Source organism: Dermacentor andersoni, chromosome 5 (genome assembly GCF_023375885.2).
Source record: "Dermacentor andersoni chromosome 5, qqDerAnde1_hic_scaffold, whole genome shotgun sequence".
Classification (NCBI taxonomy): Eukaryota; Metazoa; Arthropoda; class Arachnida; order Ixodida; family Ixodidae; genus Dermacentor; species Dermacentor andersoni.
This window is the reverse complement of record NC_092818.1, coordinates 99,172,008-99,195,410: the sequence shown is the minus strand read 5'-3', so window position 1 is coordinate 99,195,410 and position 23,403 is coordinate 99,172,008. Positions and strand designations below refer to the sequence as shown.

The window sequence follows — 23,403 nt, the reverse complement described above, 5'->3', positions numbered from 1 at the left end:
GGTGGAGATAGCTGTGAATGCAGCGTGCAGTGACTCAGAAGGATATTTGATGGCACTGGAATAAGAAACTGAGTGCGCGCTGGCGTTTTCACGTGAGACGGGTGGTCGAGTATTGTGAGGAAGCTGATGCGGCAGGTGGCTACTGTTCTCGATCACGTGTGCCTTTTCAAGTTTGCATGGGATCTAGCGGCTGAAAAAGTTATCATGTGGTCGTAGTTTAGCAATGTGCTGAATGCTGGTGCCGAAAGATATCGTTTCTCAGGAACATATGAACCAGTAAAAAATAAGCAAAACTGTATTGGGTCACCTTTTATGTTCTCAATTGCTAATGTTGGCGCTGGGAAATCATACGTAATGGGATCGTATCAATGAGATATTCTTTTATTCAATATTCGTTATCAGCAGGTATTCATTGGATGCTGATACTGGCAGGAAATATTTTACATTTACATGGTCATAGCTGATAATTTGCTATACAGTCAACTCTCATTACAATGGACCCTGATAATCCAACAAAAAACGTCCATTTTATGTGAAGTCCGTAATATCCAAAACGTCTCAGTTCCGAAACTTTCATCACAATGTCTAACAACTTTATTGCAAAGAGAGCGACGAATGTCCAAAGCAAAAAACAAACAATAAGGTCGCAGTTTCGCCCGAAAGACGAAGCATAGATTACAATAGCAAATTAAGCAAGATAAGTGCGGCAGCAGCAGCAGCGAGCATCGCACTTCGTGTTGTCTCTCGCTTTAATGCGAACTAAACGTCGAAACCACAGCGCATACGAAGCTACGGCACTGGGCGCACTTTGTCCACATCGCAGATTGCTTTCAAGACAGGCAGCTGGGCCGTAAGCAACACCCCCCTTCACGTGCCTCATGTGCGAAAGAAGATGGCATGTTTCCGCCCCGCCTTCCTCCCTGGCGTGCGTGATATTGAGCCGCAATCATTGGCTGACCCTCGCAGGTCAGTTGTCAGCCTGAGTCAATGTGGCAAAAGTAGGTTTTATGCGCCCGATCTTGAAAAAAATTGCTGCTAATTTCGTACGCTGTAGCCGATAGTTCGTTGTAGCATGGTCCGTTAAAAGCAAACTTTGTTGCATTAATAAAACAGGTAGGTAGAACAAACTAAGGCTGAAATATGGTCCATTATATCCAAAAGTCTGTTGTACGCGGGTCCGTTGTAATGAGCGTAGACTGTATCCATGCTCGTTATATTAAGATTTGACTGCACTGAACCTTTTGCTACCTTTGAATATCCTGTAATGGCATGCCTGGGTGACATCCTGCATAAAGTTTCTAAGCTAATCGTGGCTACCCCAACAACCTTCTCATATGACACTAAATTTCTTGGTCTGTGGTCACGTGCATTCAACATGTAATTAAACTACATCACACAAGAGAGTAGCACTGAAAGTATACCTGGGCTCGAAGAAGACTTTCCAGCTGATGCATTAAGAAAGAAAAAAAAAACGAAAGGTCAAAGAGGCTTCTTGCGTGAGCACCAGGAAATGCAGGTGTTGTATTTCAAATGAACATACTGTTCAGCCTTGACAGGTTCGTCCAGCACCATGCCTTACCTTGTTCCGTAGGCAGACAGACATAAGCAGTCAGCCGTGGCCGAATAGTCCTGAAAGATTTTTAAGAATTGTTAACTGAAAATGTTCTGCACATCAGAGTCAAGTGCAATCATCACAGGTGCTAAATAGGATGAACTTTGAACTTGGCATGCACAGGCAATACAGGAAATTGCTTTAACTGCCAAGCAGAACACAGGCCAACTGTTTTGCATGAAAGACTGAGGAGACTAGGGCAACACAAACAACAAAGTCTGAGAACACTCACTTTGAGTGTAAGGCATTAAAAAGCCGAATGCCATCAGCAAGACCACATATTTGGATGAGATCGTCTCTTGTGAGTCTCAGAATGTCAGCACCTGAAACAACACAAACAGGTGGTTGGACAGCGAAATCAGCGTTGGACTCCATGACAATGAACCTCATCATCAGCCCATATTAAGTCCAGTGCAAGACAAACACTTCTCCCAGCAATCTGCACTTATCCTTGTCATGCATCAGCTGACCGCATCATATGCCTGCAAATTTTCTAATTTAACCACAACACACAATTCTCTATCGTCCTTAACTGCACTTCCTTCACCTTGGCCCCGAATCTGTAACTAAACCACCCGTTATGTGCTCTATGATTTACATGGCCAGCCCAAATCAATTTAGTTTTAACCTCAACTACAATACTGGCACCAGTGCCTTGCTATTTGCTAACGTTGTGCCCATTATTGTTCATTCACTGCTCATAGCACAGTGATTAGCAAATGCCATGTTTTGCGATAGCGATGAAAGATTGTGCCACTGTTCCATTGCAGTGAAACTAATGTTTTATCAACGGTGTCACCACAGATGATGCGCACTTTGGATTTATTGTGGATGAAGGAAGGCAAGTGATTGCCACAAATGTGGTGTTAAGCTGATCCTGCTGGGACATGCTATCTCTGTGTGCAATCTCAGTGCAAACAAGCCAGCAGTTTAGCTGGAAGAATAAAAACTAATGGTTAATTATGATGATTGGTTGGTCCAACAAAAATGTGTCAGCATTAACTCAAAGATGCGCCTTCACAAGACAAACGTGAACCTGCCAAACATCACACGCAATCTGTAAAGTCTACCGCAGCATAAGCGACAGCATGATTCCATTCTCTACCCTGGCGGTCTGCCAGCTGTGAGCAGTGAAGCACCTCGCATGCCACCTGTGTTGCTATTGGCTTCTAAGATGTGATGTCACACACCCTCTCTCCCCTCCTGCCTGTCCTTGATTCTCCTCTACATTTTGATGTCGCACACTGCCCTCCTGCTCTCCACTCTGCTCCTCTGCCACGCCACAAGTTAAATGACAGGTACCACAGGGTTTTCATTTGTATGAGAGTTCTAATGCTGATGCATAATTACACTTGGTGCTCATATAAGGAACACTCAGTACTTTATGCTGTAGGGCATTGAGCCAAAGGCCCCCTTCAATAAATTTGGTAACTGCATCACTACTGAAATCCAGACACAATCACTGGTGCATTAGATGTAACAAGGTTCATTTTAAATTAGTTTTCTTGAGCAGTTGACCTATGTGAAAAGAAGATTGATCAAGTTCAGGCACTTCTCTATTTGTTTCGTAGGTTCCACCTGTTGAGTTACTAGCTTGACGCAGGTTTCTAGGAAATGCTCTTCTATCTCTATAATGAGGACCCTGTAACACATACTCTTCATTTAGACAGCATACTATTATTGTTTGGTTTGAACAAATACATGCAATGGACAGAGCAGAACGTGAGGAAAGAAGCAGGCTGACAACTGCCACTGATTGGTAGGGTTGCCAATCATCCCAAATTGAGTGGGACAGTTGCGACTTTATGTGTCGTAAATACTACTCTGCATGTAGTAAATGTTATTGTTTCCCGACTTAACCCAGTTAGGATAGACAAATGTCCTGACTTCTCAATTTTTTTTTCTAATGTGTAACAATAAATTGACCACACTTCGTTTTTATAATGCTTGGCAGCTAACTTGTTTACGCATTGTTTTTTTATGATCTGTTGCATTGTCATAAGCATAGACGGTTTCGTTATTTTTGTGATTTTAATTGTTTTGTAGGCCTTAACCGTTCGCAGTACCCCTATCCGTATTGGTAGCTGTGCTAGTCAGGCAAATGTATTGCACCTTTTTTCTTAGTGAATCGCAACACAGTAGGTCGCACAAAATTTTTCCATGTTTCTTGCACGTGCATATTGGTGGCTCCTGGCAATGCCGTCAGTCATCGCCAGCCGCGTGACCCCCCCCCCCCCCCCCCCACCACCACCCTGAATTCCTCCACTCAAAAGTTGGCAGCCCAGCTGAGAAGGGCATAATGCCTGCCTACTCTTTAGGAAGGAGGGGATAGAAACAAAATAGAAACAAAAGGAAAGTAAAGAGGAAAGAAAGAACAAGATAGATTACAAAGACTAAAGTAAAGAATCTACAAAGAACAGAGTCGCTATTTTGTAGCAATGCCCTTTTCAATGCTGAAGCCTTTTCGCCCTTTTCACATTCATGAGTAATCAGAGCAGCGTTCTGCCCCAGGAGCAGCATCGAACCTGACCGCTCATCAACGTGAAAAACACGAAAAGGCATCGCTACAAAATAGTGGCACAGACTGCGGCAGTAGGAACAGAAAGAAATCCCAGTTTCAAATCAGATTCATACATGCAAGCTTTCTTATAAAACATTGCTTTCGGTGCACATCGAGTGCGGCACTGTGACACAATTGGAGAGACAGCATATTCACATGACATCTTGTTCACGTCTGCCACAGTGTTTACTCCTGTACTTTGCCTCGGAACTGTCTGCCACTTTACAGCTATCATCATTCACGCATAAATTAATTTTGCAAGATAACACTCTCACTGAATGCTCTCAGTACACAGAGAGGAAAGGAAAAATTGGAAAATGCAGAAGATGACCGAGAAAGACACTAAAGTGGCTCACCAGAAAAACTAGCAAAGGTCCGGGTGAAGTTTGCGAAGCGGTTCTGCTGTAGCCAGTGGGATGTCTCACTGGCGCTGGCTTCCGATGACAACTGGGAGCTGGGGGACTGATAATTCTGCTGGTAAGACAGAGTAATCCCTGTCAGTACCATTCCGAGCGTGTTGGTAAGCAACAAACTAGCGCAGAGCTATACTGAATTTTTTTTAGGCTATATCTCTTTGACACTTCATATCAGAGCAAAAATAAAGGGTTTTAGCCAATACATGCATATGTCTCGGAATTACCTATCTTGAGGACTATACCAGAAACGGAACCACAAATAGTAGAGCTGGCAGCAAAATCTTTTTACGCCGTGTGTTGAAGCGTGTCTTGTGGCACTCTGTGGCTGTGTTTGCTTGTTTGATGTATTTTCATCACCTATGTTTACTTACTTACTTTACTTCCTCACTCATTTATTTATAGGCGGCAAGTAATCAAACCCAATACGTTGTATTCAGTAGCAAAATGCCATAGCTACTCAGCCACCATAGCATGTCTGTGGCTGTAAACTCTTGTGTGCTGTCATAAACGTGTTTGCAGTAACAGAAACTTCCTTGTAAAAGAGACTTTACTTCATTCGACTCCAGTTAATTTGATTTTTTTGGTCAATTCAATCCCAACCAAAGGTCCTGACCGGCACCCATGCCTCTTTATTTCTATTCTAAAATTGGCCCTTGCCAAATGATTCAAACTTGCCCAGTCAGCACCCACGCGCCTGACCCCTACAATGAACCTAATAGCGGTGCCTCTGGTGGCAGTGTATGTCTTGGTGGAGCTTAGGGGAACAGTGGATGTGTTAAACACATGTCATCACCTGTTGAAAACACTTATTTTCAGCCAGCCCTATGAAGAGTTTCAATCGATAACCATAGCTTACAATGTCCTATTATGGTATTTACCCAATTCTAATGTGCGAATTTTTTTTCTTTAAGAATATTGGGCTGGAAATTGCCCACGCAGTGCAAGCAGATACGAAAACAAACTGCCTTTGCGGAGTTTGTATGCTTTACCGCCTCACACAAATGTACAGCGGCGGAGCTCACTTCCGAGATCATGCGGCAAAGCTGACATGCGGAAACCTGCCGCTATTGTGCAACACATTTCTCTTGCTAAAAAATCAGGCACATGTTAGGTTTCTACTTTGTTTAGGAACTTTAATGTAATTTCTACGCTAGTTTTCTACCTTGCACACATAGAAAGTTGGCGCATGTTTGATTTGTGGCAATACTGCCCAATGGATTTGCAGTATGTTTTGGTATTTTTTACGCAACTTGTTTAATTCAACCTGCTGGATAATTCAATCTATTTCTTCAATCTTGTCAGGGTCGAATTAACAGAAGTTGATTGTGTCATACTCTTCCTTGCCTAATAGTATCCCAGAACAGACAAGTGTGCTAGCACATTCTGGTTTGAAACAGTGTTGCCAGATATTACTGACATTTCTGTGTTGTTTGTATTTCCACGACTGTGTTCTGCTGGAATGGCAGCGCTAAAATGTATACTACATGCCAACTAAAGTTTTCTAACAGAAGCATCCTTAGTCCTCCACATTTTACCTCAAAGGTCCTACCAATTACACATTTTTCATACTTTACATACACTGATATGAAGCTTCAAATTGGAGATACTACTATGCATGCTAAACATGCACTCTCAATGCACTAAACAAATGTAAGTACTATTCTAACAAGCAGTAAGGCTCATTTGCAATTTACAGATATTGTGAATACATGATAGTATTGAAGTATTGTAGTATTGAAGTATTATTGATAGCATTGAAGCCTGAAGCTTCAATGTGATGCTTAAAACTGCTGTAGCATTGAGCCCCCAGTGGAGCCATACATTGTGAGAAGTACAGTTGACGTTCATCTTACCGGTGATGAAAGGGATGCATCTGAAACTTCAAGTATGTCACTAGTTGAGCTGCCTGGGGTTCCAGGGTTCCTGCAAAGCGCATGCACAGAAAAAGAAAGCAACAAAATGAATATTGACGGCAAACAGCATCTAGGCTCTCTTGGAGTAACTCCTTAGTATGTTCAAGTTCTTTCAAGGAAGGTAACTAAAATGATACAAGCATGTTGTGGCAACATGACTTTGCCTTGATCCTACGGAGGAATAATAGGGTAAAAAGCTTTAGTAAATTACACCTCTGCGATAGCAAAACTGCCATGTTGCTGTGAGAGGAGGCTCAGCAAACCAGAAATGATGCAAAAGTGGAAGACACAGTGCGATAGTACCCTGAAATTGCTGCATCAGCTCACCGCTACAATATGGGACTTGACAGCGCCTACTCAAGTCTCGTCCATCGAAAGCTATGACCAGGAATCAAACCTGAGACCTCGCGTTCTCCAGCACAATGCCACTCACTGAGCCCCTGCAGCAGGTGGCTAAACTAGGTGGCAAGTCAGCAATGCTATGCCTATTCTGAAGATTCTTGCTCGAACACGTTCACAAAAGAAAGCCCTGGGATCACAAACATTCACAAAAGAAAGCCCGTTCCAACAGATCTGTGTACAACATACGTTCGGATATAACGGACCATTATTCTCACTTAGTTTGGTCTTCCTATATTATCAGTGCCATGAATTCCGCTTTTGATGGGCCCGGCTATTTACGGACTATTGGGTACAACAGATAAAGTTTTTTTCCTAATTTTGTGCAGATGGTGTAAATACAATGTACTTTGTTGCGGCGATGCTTGCGTGCGGCAATTTACTGCACGCAACTAGTTATGGCAGCTTGAGGAATTTACAAAAATGCCATTCTTAAGAAACCAATAACTAGTGGCAAGCTCTCCACAACGATGTGCCACGTGACGCCCCACTGGCAGAAAGTTTTCGTGTGGCTATGTGAGCAGACCATCACCGCCTATCACTGTCAGCTCAGTGCCGAACAAGTGCCGAGGGTACCACTAGGCCTAACCAACTTTGAAGTCAAACTTTCGCTTAAAGCACTTCAGAGACAAGCACCAACGATTGCAAAATGCGCAGTTTTGAGAGTGCTTCAATTCTCGTAGCATCATTCAGCATATAGAACAAGACAGGCGTCTACACATGGCATCCAGACCGCAAGGCGTGTGATGCGATCGAGCCATCTTGCATGCAGTGCAGTGGCAGCCAGACGTGGGCTCCGAGTTGGACTTGCCTCGTACCACGGATCTCGCTCAGGTTACAGATTTGACAGTGGTCGTCATTTGTCACGAAGGATAAAACTGAGACATCAGTTTATTGTACCGGACACTGTTTTGTGTGAAAAGCAAGCTGTAGGTGAGGTTTGTGTCAGCGGTGGCAACACACTTTCAGACCAGACGGCTGGCACTGCAGCACCGATTAGCCTTCTGTCCACCATTGCGCCAGCCATTAATCCTGGGTTATGTCGGCGTATATATGCTCTAATGCGGAAAAACTGCCATTTGTCAGCAACCAGCATCCGAAAAAAAGCGAACAGGGAAATGCCTATGTGGCTGTACGATTACTGCGTACCCGCTTATATTGTCACGTGGTGGTGACGTTGAAGAACACAGTAGCAATAATGTGAACGACAAAACTAACTTTTATTGGGCGAACCTGTGCCCGCAAAACAGGCTACACTTATAGCACAACGATAGTGGCAAACACGGTCGGCAATCGGCGAAAATCTGATCAGTGGGTCAAGCGCGTCGGCTTTTATACAACAGTCGTCGAATATTCCAGACTAATCGTTGGGACCCGCGTACCTTCCACAAAGTTCTACACCATTCGAGTGAGGCGATGAAATCTGATAACACAAGGTTCGGCGACAACAGACAGCGTATAGAAGCATCAATAACTTTCCAGAAACTTTGGATACATGCAGGCGTGTCCCACGCTGTGCGATAACATTTGTTAGGCGGTGAAACGTGGTCGCCCGATAAAGATAAGTACACGTGTCAATATATACAGTAGAACCCCGCTGTTACGTTCCTCACTGCTGCGTTTTCCCGGCTGCTACGTCGCTTTCAACCAGTCCCGGCATAGCTTCCATAGGATCCAATGTATAAGGAACCCCGCTGTTACGTAGTAGCTGTGAAAACGTTCCCGCATGATGCGTCGCAACCCGAACCAGCCTGGGCTAAAGTAGGCAACGCGCTCCAACCACCATTTTGGCTTTTGACGAGTTTTGACCGGGCTTGGCCGGACTTGGCTATGGAACTGGCTGCAAAAAGCTGCACGCCAGTTCCAGAGGTCGCCACTAGGTGGCCATTCGTGAAAAATGCTCTCACTATCATCACTGTGATTACGGTCACCGCATGGTTTGTTGGACGGCTCGATTCACGGAGGAAGGAAGCTCGGGAGAGGCCCTGATGTCACTCTTTGCGAAGCTGTAGCTAAAGGGAAGCCAGAAGTTGGCGTTGCTCCACCTATTGGGCCAGCTCTCCTCTCTTGTTTACATTTCTCGCGAAACCACGCCGCGCTGCGCGCAACCGGGCTGCTCGGACGCGCGCGCTCAGCAGCAATACTAAACAATCGTTAGCACGTTAGCATGATTACGCCAAAGAGGGCAACATTTCCCGCGGATATTCCTTCGTCCGTTGCCACTGCCATGGCGCGGTGATGACGAGGAGCACGAGCCGCATGATGCCAGGGAGTTGCCAAATCTTAGCTTTGGAGAAGCCGTCGCGGCTCTGGACCTCTTCCACAGGTACGTCGCACCTCACAGCGACACTGACAGCAATGCGGCCTTCCAGGCTATTGAGAAACGTGTGGTGATTTCTAGCGAGCGAAAGAAACGGCAAGCCACCATTCTAGATTTCTTTTTAAGTTCTAAGCTCTTTAAGTTCTAAGGAAATAAATTGTCTATAGTTGAAGCTGCACTTTTTTCATTCATTTTCGGAGCTTTCCTTACTGTTGCGTTTTCCCGGCTGTTACGTTTTTTTTTCCTCGGTCCGGTGAAAAACGTATGAACGGGGTTCCACTGTAGTTATTTATCATAATTTCAATGTTTTTATCCTTCCTGCGATCACCTGCAGGCTACATATCGGTACATGTGAAGTTCTGCCATTTCACAACATACCGCGACCCAAAGTTTGGATAGAACAAACTTGGGATATAACAGACCTCTTTTGGATTATCACCATCTATTGTAACAAGCGTTGATTGTAGTAACATGCCTTTGAGCAGTCTTTATTTAAGGCTCCTTTTAATCTCGACCAAAATGTGTTGTCGAGCTACTAGTTCGTTTGTCACGGCTTGCAAACGGTACCACAGAACATAAAGGACAAATAGGAAGACATCCAGAAGGTCACAAGACAGCTTGTGATTATCTGGATGACCCTTTATTTGTCCTTTGTGACTTTCGGCACCGTTTACAACTTAACCTTACGTTACACTCACTGGTCAGGCATGGCGGTGCTTGCAGCAGGAGGAGGGAAGCTGTCGCCGCTCCCCTGAGGTGAGTAGTTGCTGGTGCTGCTAGGTCGCTGCTGGATGGGCTGAGGAGGAGACACAGGTATGGGAGGCAGCGGTGGAACACTGGCCACCGGTGGCGGCTTAGTAGTGGGTGCACTGGACACGACAGGCAACAGACTGGTTGGTGTGGTCGGAGACGGACCCTGTGCTCCGACTGGAATAGCAGCAGGACCTTGGGCCCCAACAGCTAATGCTGCAGAAGGGCTCGTGGCTCCACTGTTGCTGTTGCCACTGGCACTCAGGGGAGGGCTGGCAGGTGCAAATGCTGGCTCGGAAATACACTGAGTGAAAAGGGAGTAAGAGGAGCATCTCTATTTGAACAGAATCAAGCCTCAACGAGCCAGGTTTGAAAAAATAGGAAAAGGTTTCAGACACACTGAATCTGAGTTATCTGAGAAGCTGGGCTGGCAAGTCGTTTTTATTGCTGATAAGTGTAAAACATATAGTGAATACTGCAGTATAATTAAAACAACACTGCTACCGACTACTGTATTTCATGACGTAATGAGGCCCCCTTTCCACTTATGTACCACAGAGCCTTGATACATTTCTTGAGACACCTAGGCAACTATGCACTTTGTGAGAAAATGTACAATCCAAAAGTGATAATAAATATAAAATATGGCCCAAGAACCTCGTTTAAGGGTAATAAGTGCTGTCTACACTCGCTCAAAACCATGGGAGGCTCCTGCTAGCTTATGCTCTGTCATTTTGTAGAAATTGAAAAACCTGTACTTGCACTGCACCCTCAAGCATGGAAGAAACTTCAAAGCTAATCTTGTCCATAAATTGCCTGCCAGACACAGCACCACACGTTTAATGCAGAAGATGTGGGTTTGGCTTGCACAGTTGGCAAGTTGTTTTTTATAGTCCACTTTCAGTATCTTATCATTTCTACATTCCCATTAAACCACAGTCAATTTACCCTATGGCTTTCCTTTATTAATGAAACCTTCCAACTTCACATGGTTGCATTTTTCATTGTAATGGTAATATAGTCGACGACTCCTGTTAGTTCCAACCTTGGTTAATTTGACTTTTCACTTAATTCAAATACACTGAAAAGTCCCGGCGAGAAACCATACATTGCTATGGAACAAAAGCTTTGAACTTGAAAGGATGCCGCTTCGGTTATTTTGATCTCCAACGATCCGCATCAGCATCCCCTCACAGTTACTACACTCAAACCCCGTTATAACAAAATTAGGTACAGTTAAACCTCAATAAAACGAAGTTGGTCAAATCGGCAATCTGCTTCATTATATCGAAATTTCGTTGGATTGAAATTCGACTTTTTGTACAAATAAGTACAGTCGCCGATTGATTTTTCTCATATGGAAAGGGGCCGCAGAATTTTCCAAACAATAGGGCAATCGAAAAAAGGCAAATATGAAAGAGAAAACAATTCATTTTGACAAATGTGGGAGTCGGTGATGAATGATACGATTTCATGCCCCGTACGTCGACAATATCTTCTGGGCGATACGAATTAAGCAAAGCCAGTCATGCTTTCGCATGCACTCTGCCCCCGCAGCTGACAGCTTCGCCCGCGCTGGGACGGCGCTAATGGGAGAAGCGCTGGCAGTGGGGAGCGAATGCTTGGTCTGCCTCTCGCTCCAACGGGTCATCGAAACTACTTGAATTTATGCAACTACCAATACTAAACGCGTGGTAAGGCAGCTTACGCCCACTCTTCGCACACGCGGCAGATTACCTCTAAAGCAGGGTGCGCGGGCGTGTATTCACACAGCCGTGCTTGCAGACATGCGCAGCTGCAGCCGAGACATGCGCCAGAAACCGAGACGAGACGTGAACCAACTCACCCCCCCCCCTCTGCCTCCCCGCCTCCTCGCACAGGCTTCATCGTGTTACTGTGAGCTCGTTCCCCCCCCCCCCCCCCTTTTCCCTTTGCTCGTGCGGGAAGGCAGCACTCATGAAGCCATCATCTTTCTTGTCTCACTCTCACACACTTTCACTCGCACCTAAAGCACACAGTGCGTAGGGCGCAATAGGATCTTATTGCACTTGTACTTTATGAGAACATGATGCGTTTTCACTCTGGCGGTCGCATTTGCCATGCCGCATGCAATTGGAGAGGTGCCGTTTGCAAGCAGCCGCTTGTGATTAAATCATTTGACCATCTGCACCCATGGAAGTTTCTACTTATTGTCTCGACATTCCTTGGCAGCAGCAGTGAAATTTCGTTATATTGAAATCGTATACAAACACACTTCGTTATGTTGAGGTTCTAAATACACTCTGTTCTATAGACAAGAGGTTATAAAAAGGAAAATACAGTCGAACCCAACTATATCTAACCCATTTACATTGAATTATTCTTTATATCGAACAATTTCTGAACACGGTATAGTTACAACAGGTATGTATAGCAAAAGTTATGCTTACATAGAATAAAAATAGCAGCGACTCCCGATATATCGAACATCAATCAGCAGAAAAGTGCCCCCAGAAGTTTACTTTCGCTCGTGGTGGTGGGAAAAACTGGCGGCGTGGCTCCATCAAACCACTCGCTCTGCCTACTGTGACCACAGTGCGTCGAGCGAGCTGTCGACACCCCCGTGCAAAAGATGATCCTGGCCCGCCCGCAGCTCTTGCTCAGACAGCCAATCAGAGGCTCTTGTGCCCTCGTCGTGCAAGATGGCGCAAGTGCAACTTGTCTCGCTGCTTTTCGGGTTCATTGTGTTTGCGCCTTGTGGGCTTTCTCCGGCAGTGTTGCTGTGATGAAGCAGCAGAATTTGCCTTTCGCCGTGAAGCTTGAAATCATAAATCGGGTCGAACGCAGTGAGAAGTCAGATTCCTCGCAGTGTGCAAGGTTCCGAGGAGCACTCTCAGCATGATCTTGAAGAATAAGGGGGAGATTAGGGCTAAAGCGTACAAACTCGCGACTCTGTGCTTGTGGCGCCCAACGCGTACGCACAGTCATGTACGAGTGGTTCATCTAAAATTACTTCAGGCGTGCTGGCTTCCACGTGCCCGGTGATGACTCATTTCTAATGAGTGCGACGAAGCTGCTGCTGGTGTTGCTGAAGTTTGGACCGAGCTGTCAGAATTTCCGGAATGCTTTGACGAATCGACGGTTGATGAGTTTGTGAGTGCAGATGATGTGTCGCGACCACGGGAGAGCCCGAAAACGAAGACTACATTGCCAACATCGTACCGAGCACAAGTGAAAGTGGGTGCAATGAGGAAAGCAACGACGGTCCTTTGCCCACATCCTTCGAGGTGATAGGTACACTCGCACCAATCACCTCGGTGCTTCTGCGCGAATGTGAAAGGTTGCGGCCTGAGCTGCTCCGACTCCTTAGGCAATGTGGAGAAGTGCGTGCGTCAAAGGCAGCGAAACTGCCCAAGCAGAAGAAAATAGAGGACTATTTCATGTGAAACTAAGCTGTTTTGTCTATACAATGATTTCATAAATGATATGTGCTTTTATGACATCCAATTCTTTAGCAGCATTATATCGAATTATGCTCTATATTGAACTGATAGGCGTTTTCTTGCGAGTTCGATATAGCCAGGTTCGACTGTACTTTGTTATATTTAGAATTTCATTATATTGAAGTTCGTTATATTGAGGTTTAACTGTAAAGCAAAATAATGGATATAATAGAGTAAATATAGTTCATCTTGAAATCCTCATAAATATCCATGTATTCCAGACATTGTTTTAACGAAGTAAAATTGTCCTGCCAATGGATATAACGAACTAGATTTGTTTTCAAAGCCAAAAATGTCCAGTGGCAATTTAGTGCTAGAAGCGAGACAAATGCATTAGCATTACGTTGCACCTCTTTGAGGCCCCAGATACATGATTTAGACCATGCTCACCACATGGCAAAGTGTTGTCCAGGAGCTCACTCAACATACATCCTGCCTCTTTGAGTAGTGAAGTGCAATTGACAGTGGTCCAGAGCAGACGACTGTGTTGCACTCTATATATTATATCATATACTGTCGAATCCAGTTATATCGAGCTCGGAAAAAAAAAGCGCCTATCAGTTCGATATATGTCATAATTCGATATAAGCGTGTTAACGAATTGGACGTCAGAAAAGCACATACCATTTATAAAAGCACTTTATTGATGGAATTAGCTAGTTTCACATGAAATAGTCCGGTATCTTCTGCTTGGGCAACTTCACTGCCTGCGACAGCACGCACTTCTCCACATTGTCTCAAGAGTTGGAGCAGTCCACATTGTCTAAAGAGTCGGAGCAGCTGAGGCCGCAACCTTCCATATTGCACAGAAGTGCCAGACCAGTGCGAGTGCGTCAATCACGTCGGAGGATGTGGGTAAAGGATCGTCGTTCTCCTCATTGTGCCCGCTATCACTTTTGCTCGATATGATGTCAGCAATATAGTCTTGTTTTTTGGGCTCTCCCGGGGTCGCAACACCATCATCCACACTCACAAACTCGTCGACAGCTGATCCATCACCGGATTCTGGAAATTTTGACAAATGGCTCCAAACTTGGGCAACACCAGCAATGGCCTCGTCACACTCATAAGCATTTTCAGAGTCATCACCGCGCCATCGGAAGTCTGCATGTCGGAAGTCTGCTGCCTCCTCGACGTCTTATACATGACTGAGCGTGCGCATCAGGCGGCACGGACACTGGGTCATTTTTCCGCATTAGCCCTAATCTCCCCCTTATTCTTCAAGATGATGCTGAGAGTGCTCCTCGGAATCTTGACACTGCGATGACATCTGACTTTTTACCATGCTATGTCCAACTCGGTTTATGATTTATAGCTTCACAGCAAAAGGCAAATACTGCTGTTTCATGCTAGCCATGATGGCGACACTGCAGGAGAAGGCTCACAATGCACGAACACAACGAACAAAAAAAAGCAGCAACTCAGACTTGCACCATCTTGCACGATGAGGGCACAAGAGCCTCCGATTGGCTGTCTGAGCAAGCACTGTAGGCGGGCCAGGATAATTTTTTGCAGCGGGGTGTGGCCGACCCACCCGACGTGGCGCGGTCACGGCAGGGAGAGCGAGTGGATGGTGCCGCGCTGCCGGGCTAAACCCTTTTTGAGATGTGTTGGCGGGTTTCCCCACCACCGTGAGGGAAAGGGAATTTCTGAGGGCACTTTTGCACCGCTTGACGTTCAATATATTAGGAGTCGCTGCTATTTTTGTTTGATGTAAGCATAATTCTTGCTATATATACTCATTGCAACTATACTATAGGATAATTCGATGTAGTCAGGTTTGACTGCATATAAATTGAAAGTAGAAAAACAAAAACAAACATTTAATTTTGACGTTTCAGCAGGGGTCCGGCCTTCATCAAGAGTGCGATTGCAAGAACCCAGAACTCAATTTATACATTTTCTCTGTAAAAGCGAAGCATGTTAAAATAAAAAAGAAATGTATGGTATCATGAATACCAACATGCATACATTCATTTGTGCCAAAAAGAAAAAGAAAGCACAGGTAGCCTATGAATACAAACACGCTACATATGTATGCTTTCATTAATTACCCTAGAAATTGTGCTGAACTTGTGTATTAGATGATTTGAAAGCTTCTCTGTCATGGCGAGTGGAGAATCCGAATTTCAAAATAGTGGCCTTAAATTTTTCGAAAGGTTGGCCTAGTGTGTTCACAGGTTTGCAGAGGGCAAGTGCAGTATAGATTTTGCATGTGATTTGTGATTATTAACGCATAGCCTAAAAGGGGTTTCCGTTTGTCCAACATATTGTGCACGGCAAATGGTGCATTCAAGGAGATATACAATGTTACAAGTCTCACAGTTGTAATCCCCTTGTATATTGAATGAAAATGAAGATGCAGTGCTCTTGGCAACATTAGGGGTACTTATCATGGGGCAGAGTTGCCATCTAAGTTTTCCGCGTGGTGCACAGCCTTTGAAATTAGCTGAGTTAAGTTTCAAGGACGTGACATTTCTGAGGTTGGTGGCCCATCTGCATACCACCTGTGGAGGTTCAGGAACAATTCAGTGCATTTCCTCACTCTGTAATGTATAAACTGCTTGCAATCGCACTCATGATGAAGGCCAGACCCTGGCCAAAACGTTGAAATTAAAAATTTCTTTTCGCTTTTCTATGCATGCCTGCACTTATTTCCACTTATTAAACACCGGATCTGAAGAACTACTTCCTTCACACGCACACACACACACACGCAAACTTTTTTGCACTTTGACAATCCTAATGCGAACGCACTCAAAAATACCAACCGTTGCACAACGAGCATATAACTTTCTGCTGGGTGCACTCATCTGGTGCGGCAGCTGATCCTGCGATGCATGCGCCATTGAGCAACACTGATATTCCTCTGAGATCGCAATCACAAAGGCCATGCCTAGCCGCACCACGCCGCATATTGATGGTGCTGCTTGCGCGTGGTGTGCTAAAAGTTAGTGCTTCCACTTCTCTCTGAGGCGTGCTGCTCTAGCTAGCAGGGCTTCAGGGCGTGCGGAACCACGAGAGAGTGGCGTATCAGATTTTTTCAGGCCGAACGCATCGGCCTGTACGACGGACAGAGTTTCTGATGCTGAGCCACGCACTTTTGGCCCTATACTACGATAGGTTTGCGACATATCACAAAAGTGAAACTATCTCTGAAAGTCATGGAGGTCACCCAAGAATATTGTTCTAGCTGTGTAGTCAGCGCACCGTGTTGTGTGCCACGTGGTGCTCGAACACAACAGACTTCGTTTGCATCACAGCATGCTAGCTGTTCCCTTTGACCACGTCGCTGTTTCGCCGATTTCCCGGCAATATGAGCTACCCAAGTGGAAAGCGGAAGCAAATGACTATCACAATGGAACAGAAGGAGGCTATCGTAATGGCTGTCGCATCAGGTGCTTGTGCTTTAGCAGGCCTTGGAGCCATGGCTTTCTTGCAAGTTTAAAGCTGTGCGCACTGTTGGGCATATACTGCAGTAAAGAGCAATAATCAATATAGACTCAACAACCGATTTTCCGGATGCCCGATCTTTCAAGCATGCCTGATAATTCTGACACCTTCGTGGCACTGCCATGTACCCCATAGAGTCAATGTATATGAACTTCAGACATCTGAAATTTCGGATGCAAAACACCTTCACCGTTCGATTTTCCTAACTTATTGCCATTACCGCAAGTCCGAAATGGCAATAACTGAAGCCACCATTGCCACTATTTAAATTATCTTGCCACTTCGCACTGGCGCTCTCGCAGGCAGATGTGCTGGCAGCTGTAGACACCACCGCGGCAATGTTTGCCTAGCTACTTCAATGTTTGTTATGAAGTTTGCTGCTAATCGGTGGCATTTTTTAAATTGAAAAAATTCTCCACTGTTAGCAATGGCACAGAGTCTGCTCATGTAATCCTCGCCAATGGCTTCGAAGCTTGGAAACTATGATGCGTTGCATAATGCCAGTTCTTGAAAGTCAGCTTCGCCTCAATGCAGTAGTGTTATGTGGTGAAGCATACCAAGAGTGGGAAAAGGCAATTGTCACAGGAACACGGCACGCATTCTTTAATTATACACACGAACACCCACTGTCTCCTACCTATCACAGTACGAGCATTGATATGCCTAATAAGTGCACTGGGAGGCCTTTAGAGGTATTTCGGACGTGCCTATGGCGATTTGAGCCCTTCGAGGTAGTAAAAGGCATGCATTCATTGTTTCAAACTGCCTGATCTTTTGGATCTTTTCGCAGTCCCTAGGGAGTGCGAAAAATCGGATGTTGACTGTAACGAAGTAATCAATACAACAGTTTCCCCTTCAACATCCGTTATAATGAGGCTCGAGTGTATAAGCTTGAAACGAAAATAAATTCAGCAGATGATGGCACTGCATCTCTAGGCTTACGTAAAGCTGTTTTAAATAAATTAATTTTTATCCTTTAGAGGTCACCGCTCCATCTGCCTGTGAAGCAATCTGCTGCTGTTTGTTTTGTCGTGTCACACAGTCATATAAACATACTCCTTGCCTCATGTCAGTCGAGTCCTGCTTCAAGAGCAAGGAATATGGACTAATTAATGAGACCAAAAAGGTTTCATCATCATCATCAGCCTGGTTATGCCCACTGCAGGGCAAAGGCCTCTCCCATACTTTTCCAACAACCCCAGTCATGTACTAATTGTGGCTATGTCGTCCCTGCAAATTTCTTAATCTTATCTGCCCACCTAACTTTCTGCCGCCCCCTGCTACGCTTCCCTTCCCTTGGAATCCAGTCCGTAACCTTTAATGACCATCAGTTATCTTCCCTCCTCATTACATGTACTGCCCATGCCCATTTTTTTTTCTTGATTTCAACTAAGATGTCATTAACTCACGTTTGTTCCCTCACCCAATCTGCTCTTTTCTTATCCTTAATGTTACACCCATCATTCTTCTTTCCATAGCTCGTTGCGTCGTCCTCAATTTAAGTAGAACCCTTTTGGTAAGCCTCCAGGTTTCTGCCCCATAGGTGAGTACTGATAAGACACAGCTATTATACACTTTTCTCTTGAGGGATAATGGCAACCTGCTGTTCATGATCTGAGAATGCCTGCCAAACGCACCCCAGCCCATTCTTATTCTTCTGATTATTTCCGTCTCATGATCCGGATCCGCCGTCACTACCTGCCCTAAGTAGATGTATTCCCTTACCATTTCCAGTGCCTCGCTACCTATTGTAAATTGCTGTTCTCTTCCGAGACTGTTAAACATTACTTTAGTTTTCTGCAGATTAATTTTTAGACCCACTCTTCTGCTTTGCCTCTTCAGGTCAGTGAGCATGCATTGCAATTGGTCCCCTGAGTTACTAAGCAAGGCAATATCATCAGCGAATCGCAAGCTACTAAGGTATTCTCCATTAACTTTTATCCCCAATTCTTCCCAATCCAGGTCTCTGAATACCTCCTGTACACACGCTGTGAATAGCATTGGAGAGATCGTATCTCCCTGCCTGACGCTTTCTTTATTGGGATTTTGTTGCTTTCTTTATGGAGGACTACGGTGGCTGTGGAGCCGTTATAGATATCTTTCAGTATTTTTACATATGGCTCATCTACAACCTGATTCCGTAATGCCTCCATGACTGCTGAGGTTTCGACAGGATCAAGCGCTTTCTCATAATCAATGAAAGCTATATATAAGGGTTGCTTATATTCCGCAAATTTCTCTATCACCTGATTGATAGTGTGAATATGGTCTATTGTTGAGTAGCCTTTACGGAATCCTGCCTGGTCCTTTGCTTGACAGGAGTCTAAGGTGTTCCTGATTCTATTTGCGATTACCTTAGTAAATAGTTTGTAGGCAACTGACAGTAAGCTGATCGGTCTATAATTGTTCAAGTCTTTGGCGTCCCCTTTCTTATGGATTAGGATTATGTTAGCATTCTTCCAAGATTCCGGTATGCTCGAGGTCATGAGGTGCATATACAGGGAGGCCAGTTTCTCTAGAACAATCTGCCCACCATCATTCAACAAATCTGCTGTTACCTGATCCTCCATAGCTGCCTTACTTCTTTGCATAGCTCCCAAGGCTTCCTTTACTTCAACCGGCGTTACCTGTGGGATTTCAAGTTCCTCTAGACTATTCTCTCTTCCATTACCATCGTGGGTGCCACTGGTACTGTATAAATCTCTATAGAACTCCTCAGCCACTTGAACTATCTCATCCATATTAGTAATGATGTTGCCGGCTTTGTCTCCTAACGCATACATCTGATTCTTGCTGATCCCTAGTTTCTTCTTCACTGCTTTTAGGCTTCCTCCGTTCCTGAGAGCATGTTCAATTCTATCCGTATTATACTTCCTTATGTCAGCTGTCTTACGCTTGTTGATTAACTTCGAAAGTTCTGCCAGTTCTATTCTAGCTGTAGGGTTAGAGGCTTTCATACATTGGCGTTTCTTGATCAGATCTTTCGTCTCCTGCGATAGCTTACTGGTATCCTGTCTAACGGAGTTACCACCGACTTCTATTGCACACTCCTTAATGATGCCCACAAGACTGTCGTTCATTGCTTCAACACTAAGGTCCTCTTCCTGAGTTAAAGCCGAATACCTGTTCTGTAGCTTGATCTGGAATTCCTCTATTTTCCCTCTTACCGCTAACTCATTGATAGGCTTCTTATGTACCAGTTTCTTCCGTTCCCTCCTCAGGTCTAGGCTAATTCGTGTTCTTACCATCCTATGGTCACTGCAGCACACCTTGCTGAGCACGTCCACACCTTGTATGATGCCAGGGTTAGCGCAGAGTATGAAGTCTATTTCATTTCTAGTCTCGCCGTTCGGGCTCCTCCACGTCCACTTTCGGCTATCCGGCTTGCGGAAGAAGGTATTCATTATCCGCATATTATTCTGTTCCGCAAACTCTACTAATAACTCTCCCCTGCTATTCCTAGTGCGTATGCCATATTCCCCCACTGCCTTGTCTCCAGCCTGCTTCTTGCCTACCTTGGCATTGAAGTCGCCCATCAGTATAGTGTATTTTGTTTTCACTCTACCCATCGCCGATTCCACGTCTTCATAGAAGCTTTCGACTTCCTGGTCATCATGACTGGATGTAGGGGCGTAGACCTGTACAACCTTCATTTTGTACCTCTTATTAAGTTTCACAACAAGATCTGCCACCCTCTCGTTAATGCTATAGAATTCCTGTATGTTATCAGCTATATTCTTATTAATCAGGAATCCGACTCCTAGTTCTCGTCTCTCCGCTAAGCCCCGGTAGCACAGGACGTGCCCACTTTTTAGCACTGTATACGCTTCTTTTGGCCTCCTAACTTCACTGGGCCCTGTTATATACCATTTACTACCCTCTAATTCCTCCAATAGCACTGCTAGACTCGCCTCACTAGATGACGTTCTAGTGTTAAACGTTGCCAGGTTCATATTCCAATGGCAGCCTGTCCAAAGCCAAGGATTCTTAGCACCCTCTGCTGCGTCGCAGGTCTGACCGCCGCCGTGGTCGGTTGCTTCGCAGCTGCCGGGGACTGAGGGCCGGGATTTGATTGTTGTGTTCATATAGGAGGTTGTGGCCAAGTACTGCACCAGGGTGGCCAATCCTGCTCTGGTGAGGGAGTGCGTTACTGGTTCTGGTCACCGGGATCAGGCCACACTCCAGGCCTGTTCATGCAATTTTATCAACACGCGGATTTTTTTTTTTAATCCGGCGGAAAATTGCGTGGCACCGGGATTCATACCACGGACCTCTTGCATGCAAGGCGGGTGTTCTACCTCTATGCCACCGCTGCACTGAAAAAAGTTTCAGTTCATTCATTTTGCAGCTGTTTGTTAATTCGACCTTTAGGATAATTCGATAAAATTCGGCAGTCTCGCAAGGTAAAATTATTTGGAGTCAACTGTATTAGTTCTTTCATTTCATTTTCTTGATCTTCAAGAGATGTCTTTGCATTACATTCAGTCACATTATATTTATGCAAATAGAGTATGTTAGCTACGGACAAGGCAAAGAATGTAGGTCATAGGCTGTGTGCAAGCACTACAAGTCAGCTGACACTGAAATATGCCCAGATTAAACAAACTGCATTTAAGCAGTAACTACAAAGAATACTGCTACATTTTATTTGGAAGAAAAGCCCTCCCAATATTTTTTCATGCCACCTACTCTTTCACTGATGCCCACACCTGAGCAAGCCCTTCTCCTGGTTTTCTGCCCTAGATAACTGATACCACAACAATAAAATTCCTCACAATGCTTAGCGACCAATGTTACTCACCTCAGTAAACACAGTGCAATCGTACGAAGGCTGATGTTTTTCCTGAAGAAGAAAGAAGAAACAACATTTAAAGGCCAAGTGTAAACACAGCGCACAGAAACTGCATGTCCCCGTGAGTTTCAAATAATACAACAACACAGAGCTATGGAAAGCTGTGGAGCTTTAAAACAGTGCAGTAACCTGTTTTAATGTAGTACCAGTGTGGGCTCCTTTCAATGGGTGCTGGGGATTAAAAACTTTGAATACCTTCTACTTCTGAAACACGAAGAAATATTACAGTCGATCCTCCACATAATGAACACAGATGTAACAAATGACCAGGCATAACGAAGTAAATAAAAAAAAATGTATCAATATCACTGTCACAAATGTATTTTGATATTAGATGCCAGATATAAGCAAAGATATCTTTGTAACGGATGCAATGTGATTTGTTGTAACGAGATTTGACTGTACTGCTGCATTACAAAGCTATGATACTTCAGTATTCGACATTAAGTTCTCGTGACAGCACCATCGCCAGTGACAGTTCTGTATCACAACAAGCAGCCAGCATTGAATACAACTATAAACTAAACAGAAAGCATTTTTATTATTGCTAAAATGTTTTTACTTCTGAAGAATTAACATTAGGTTTCTACTTGCATGTTTTCAGACTAGAATACAATTTTTCTTAATTTTCCGGCAACACTGATGATGATGGCTACAGTGTTTTTGTTACAGTGTGGGTAAATACATTTCTTTGAAGCAAGATAATAAATTACTTTAAAACACTGTACATAGGCCACTAACTTAAACCCGCTGCAGACAAGAGCCGCACGCCTCTGCTGCTTAAAGGACTTCAAGATTTAAACAAGAGTTTTGGGGCCAACTTCATCGATTCTACAAACTACATACTCGACAGCCACTAAAACTGTCTGCGCAGCAGCCTCCAGCAGGCCCTCAAGTAAAAAAATTATTGATTTCAAAGGACACTAAAGGCAAATATTAAGTCAAGCTAAAGTGATAGATTAGTGCTTTAGAATCTCTAAGGTGTCAATATTATAGTGAATAGAACCTTAAAAATCAAGATATCGAGGTAAACACAGGACATGATTAGAGACTCCCACGAGAAGTTCACGTACTTGCTCGATGACGAAAGCACTCCTAAGTTAAATTGTCACTAGTACTCAACCACTCGTTGCAAAAAACATAATTGTATTGACAGTGAAAGCTCGTTAATTCGAACTTCAATAATGCGAATTTATGGATAATTCCAACTGTACGATTTGGTCCGGCCAAGCTCCACAGAAGTCTATGTATAAAAAAGCCAGTTAATTCGAACGCGAGAAGGTTCCGCCACGGATAATTTGAACTATGCACCATCTGGCACACAGCCAGATAAACGCGCCTACTGCCTACACACAAGGCTGCGTCGCCTCCGGAACGGAGAGAACGGCGAGAGAAGGCAAAATCGGAAAAAATCTAATTGGCGCGGGGTCGGCCAGAAGGCAGCGGCGGCTGCCACCTCTCTGTTCTACATAACCTCCGAGACATCTTGCCCCTTGCGAATCTCGGAGGCTTTGAAAATCTTGTGCAGCTGCTAATGTTGAGCGGCAGATGGCGCGGCAAGCACCAAAATACAGCGAATCGAGTGCGTCGCAGCTGCACTTGCAATCAAGAACCAACGAATGGGGGCTTCGCCACCTTCACACGTT

At 44.6% G+C, this 23,403-nt stretch overlaps 1 protein-coding gene across 4 annotated transcripts in view; it reads right to left on the bottom strand.

The window, feature by feature from the left end:
• Window positions 1–23,403, bottom strand: part of gem (transcription factor CP2 like gemini) — a 91,821-nt gene that overhangs the window by 27,021 nt on the left and 41,397 nt on the right. For 3 of the 4 annotated variants that reach the window (XM_050178267.3, XM_050178266.3, XM_055070877.2), the window contains 6 exons: window positions 21,707–21,748; window positions 9,919–10,274; window positions 6,442–6,511; window positions 4,529–4,646; window positions 1,845–1,935; window positions 1,580–1,629 (listed from right to left, as the gene is read on the bottom strand). In XM_050178267.3, coding sequence (XP_050034224.1) covers window positions 1,580–1,629; window positions 1,845–1,935; window positions 4,529–4,646; window positions 6,442–6,511; window positions 9,919–10,274; window positions 21,707–21,748 — 727 coding nt within the window. The remainder of the gene's footprint in view (window positions 1–1,579; window positions 1,630–1,844; window positions 1,936–4,528; window positions 4,647–6,441; window positions 6,512–9,918; window positions 10,275–21,706; window positions 21,749–23,403) is intronic. The other variant, XM_050178268.3, reaches the window with a different exon arrangement.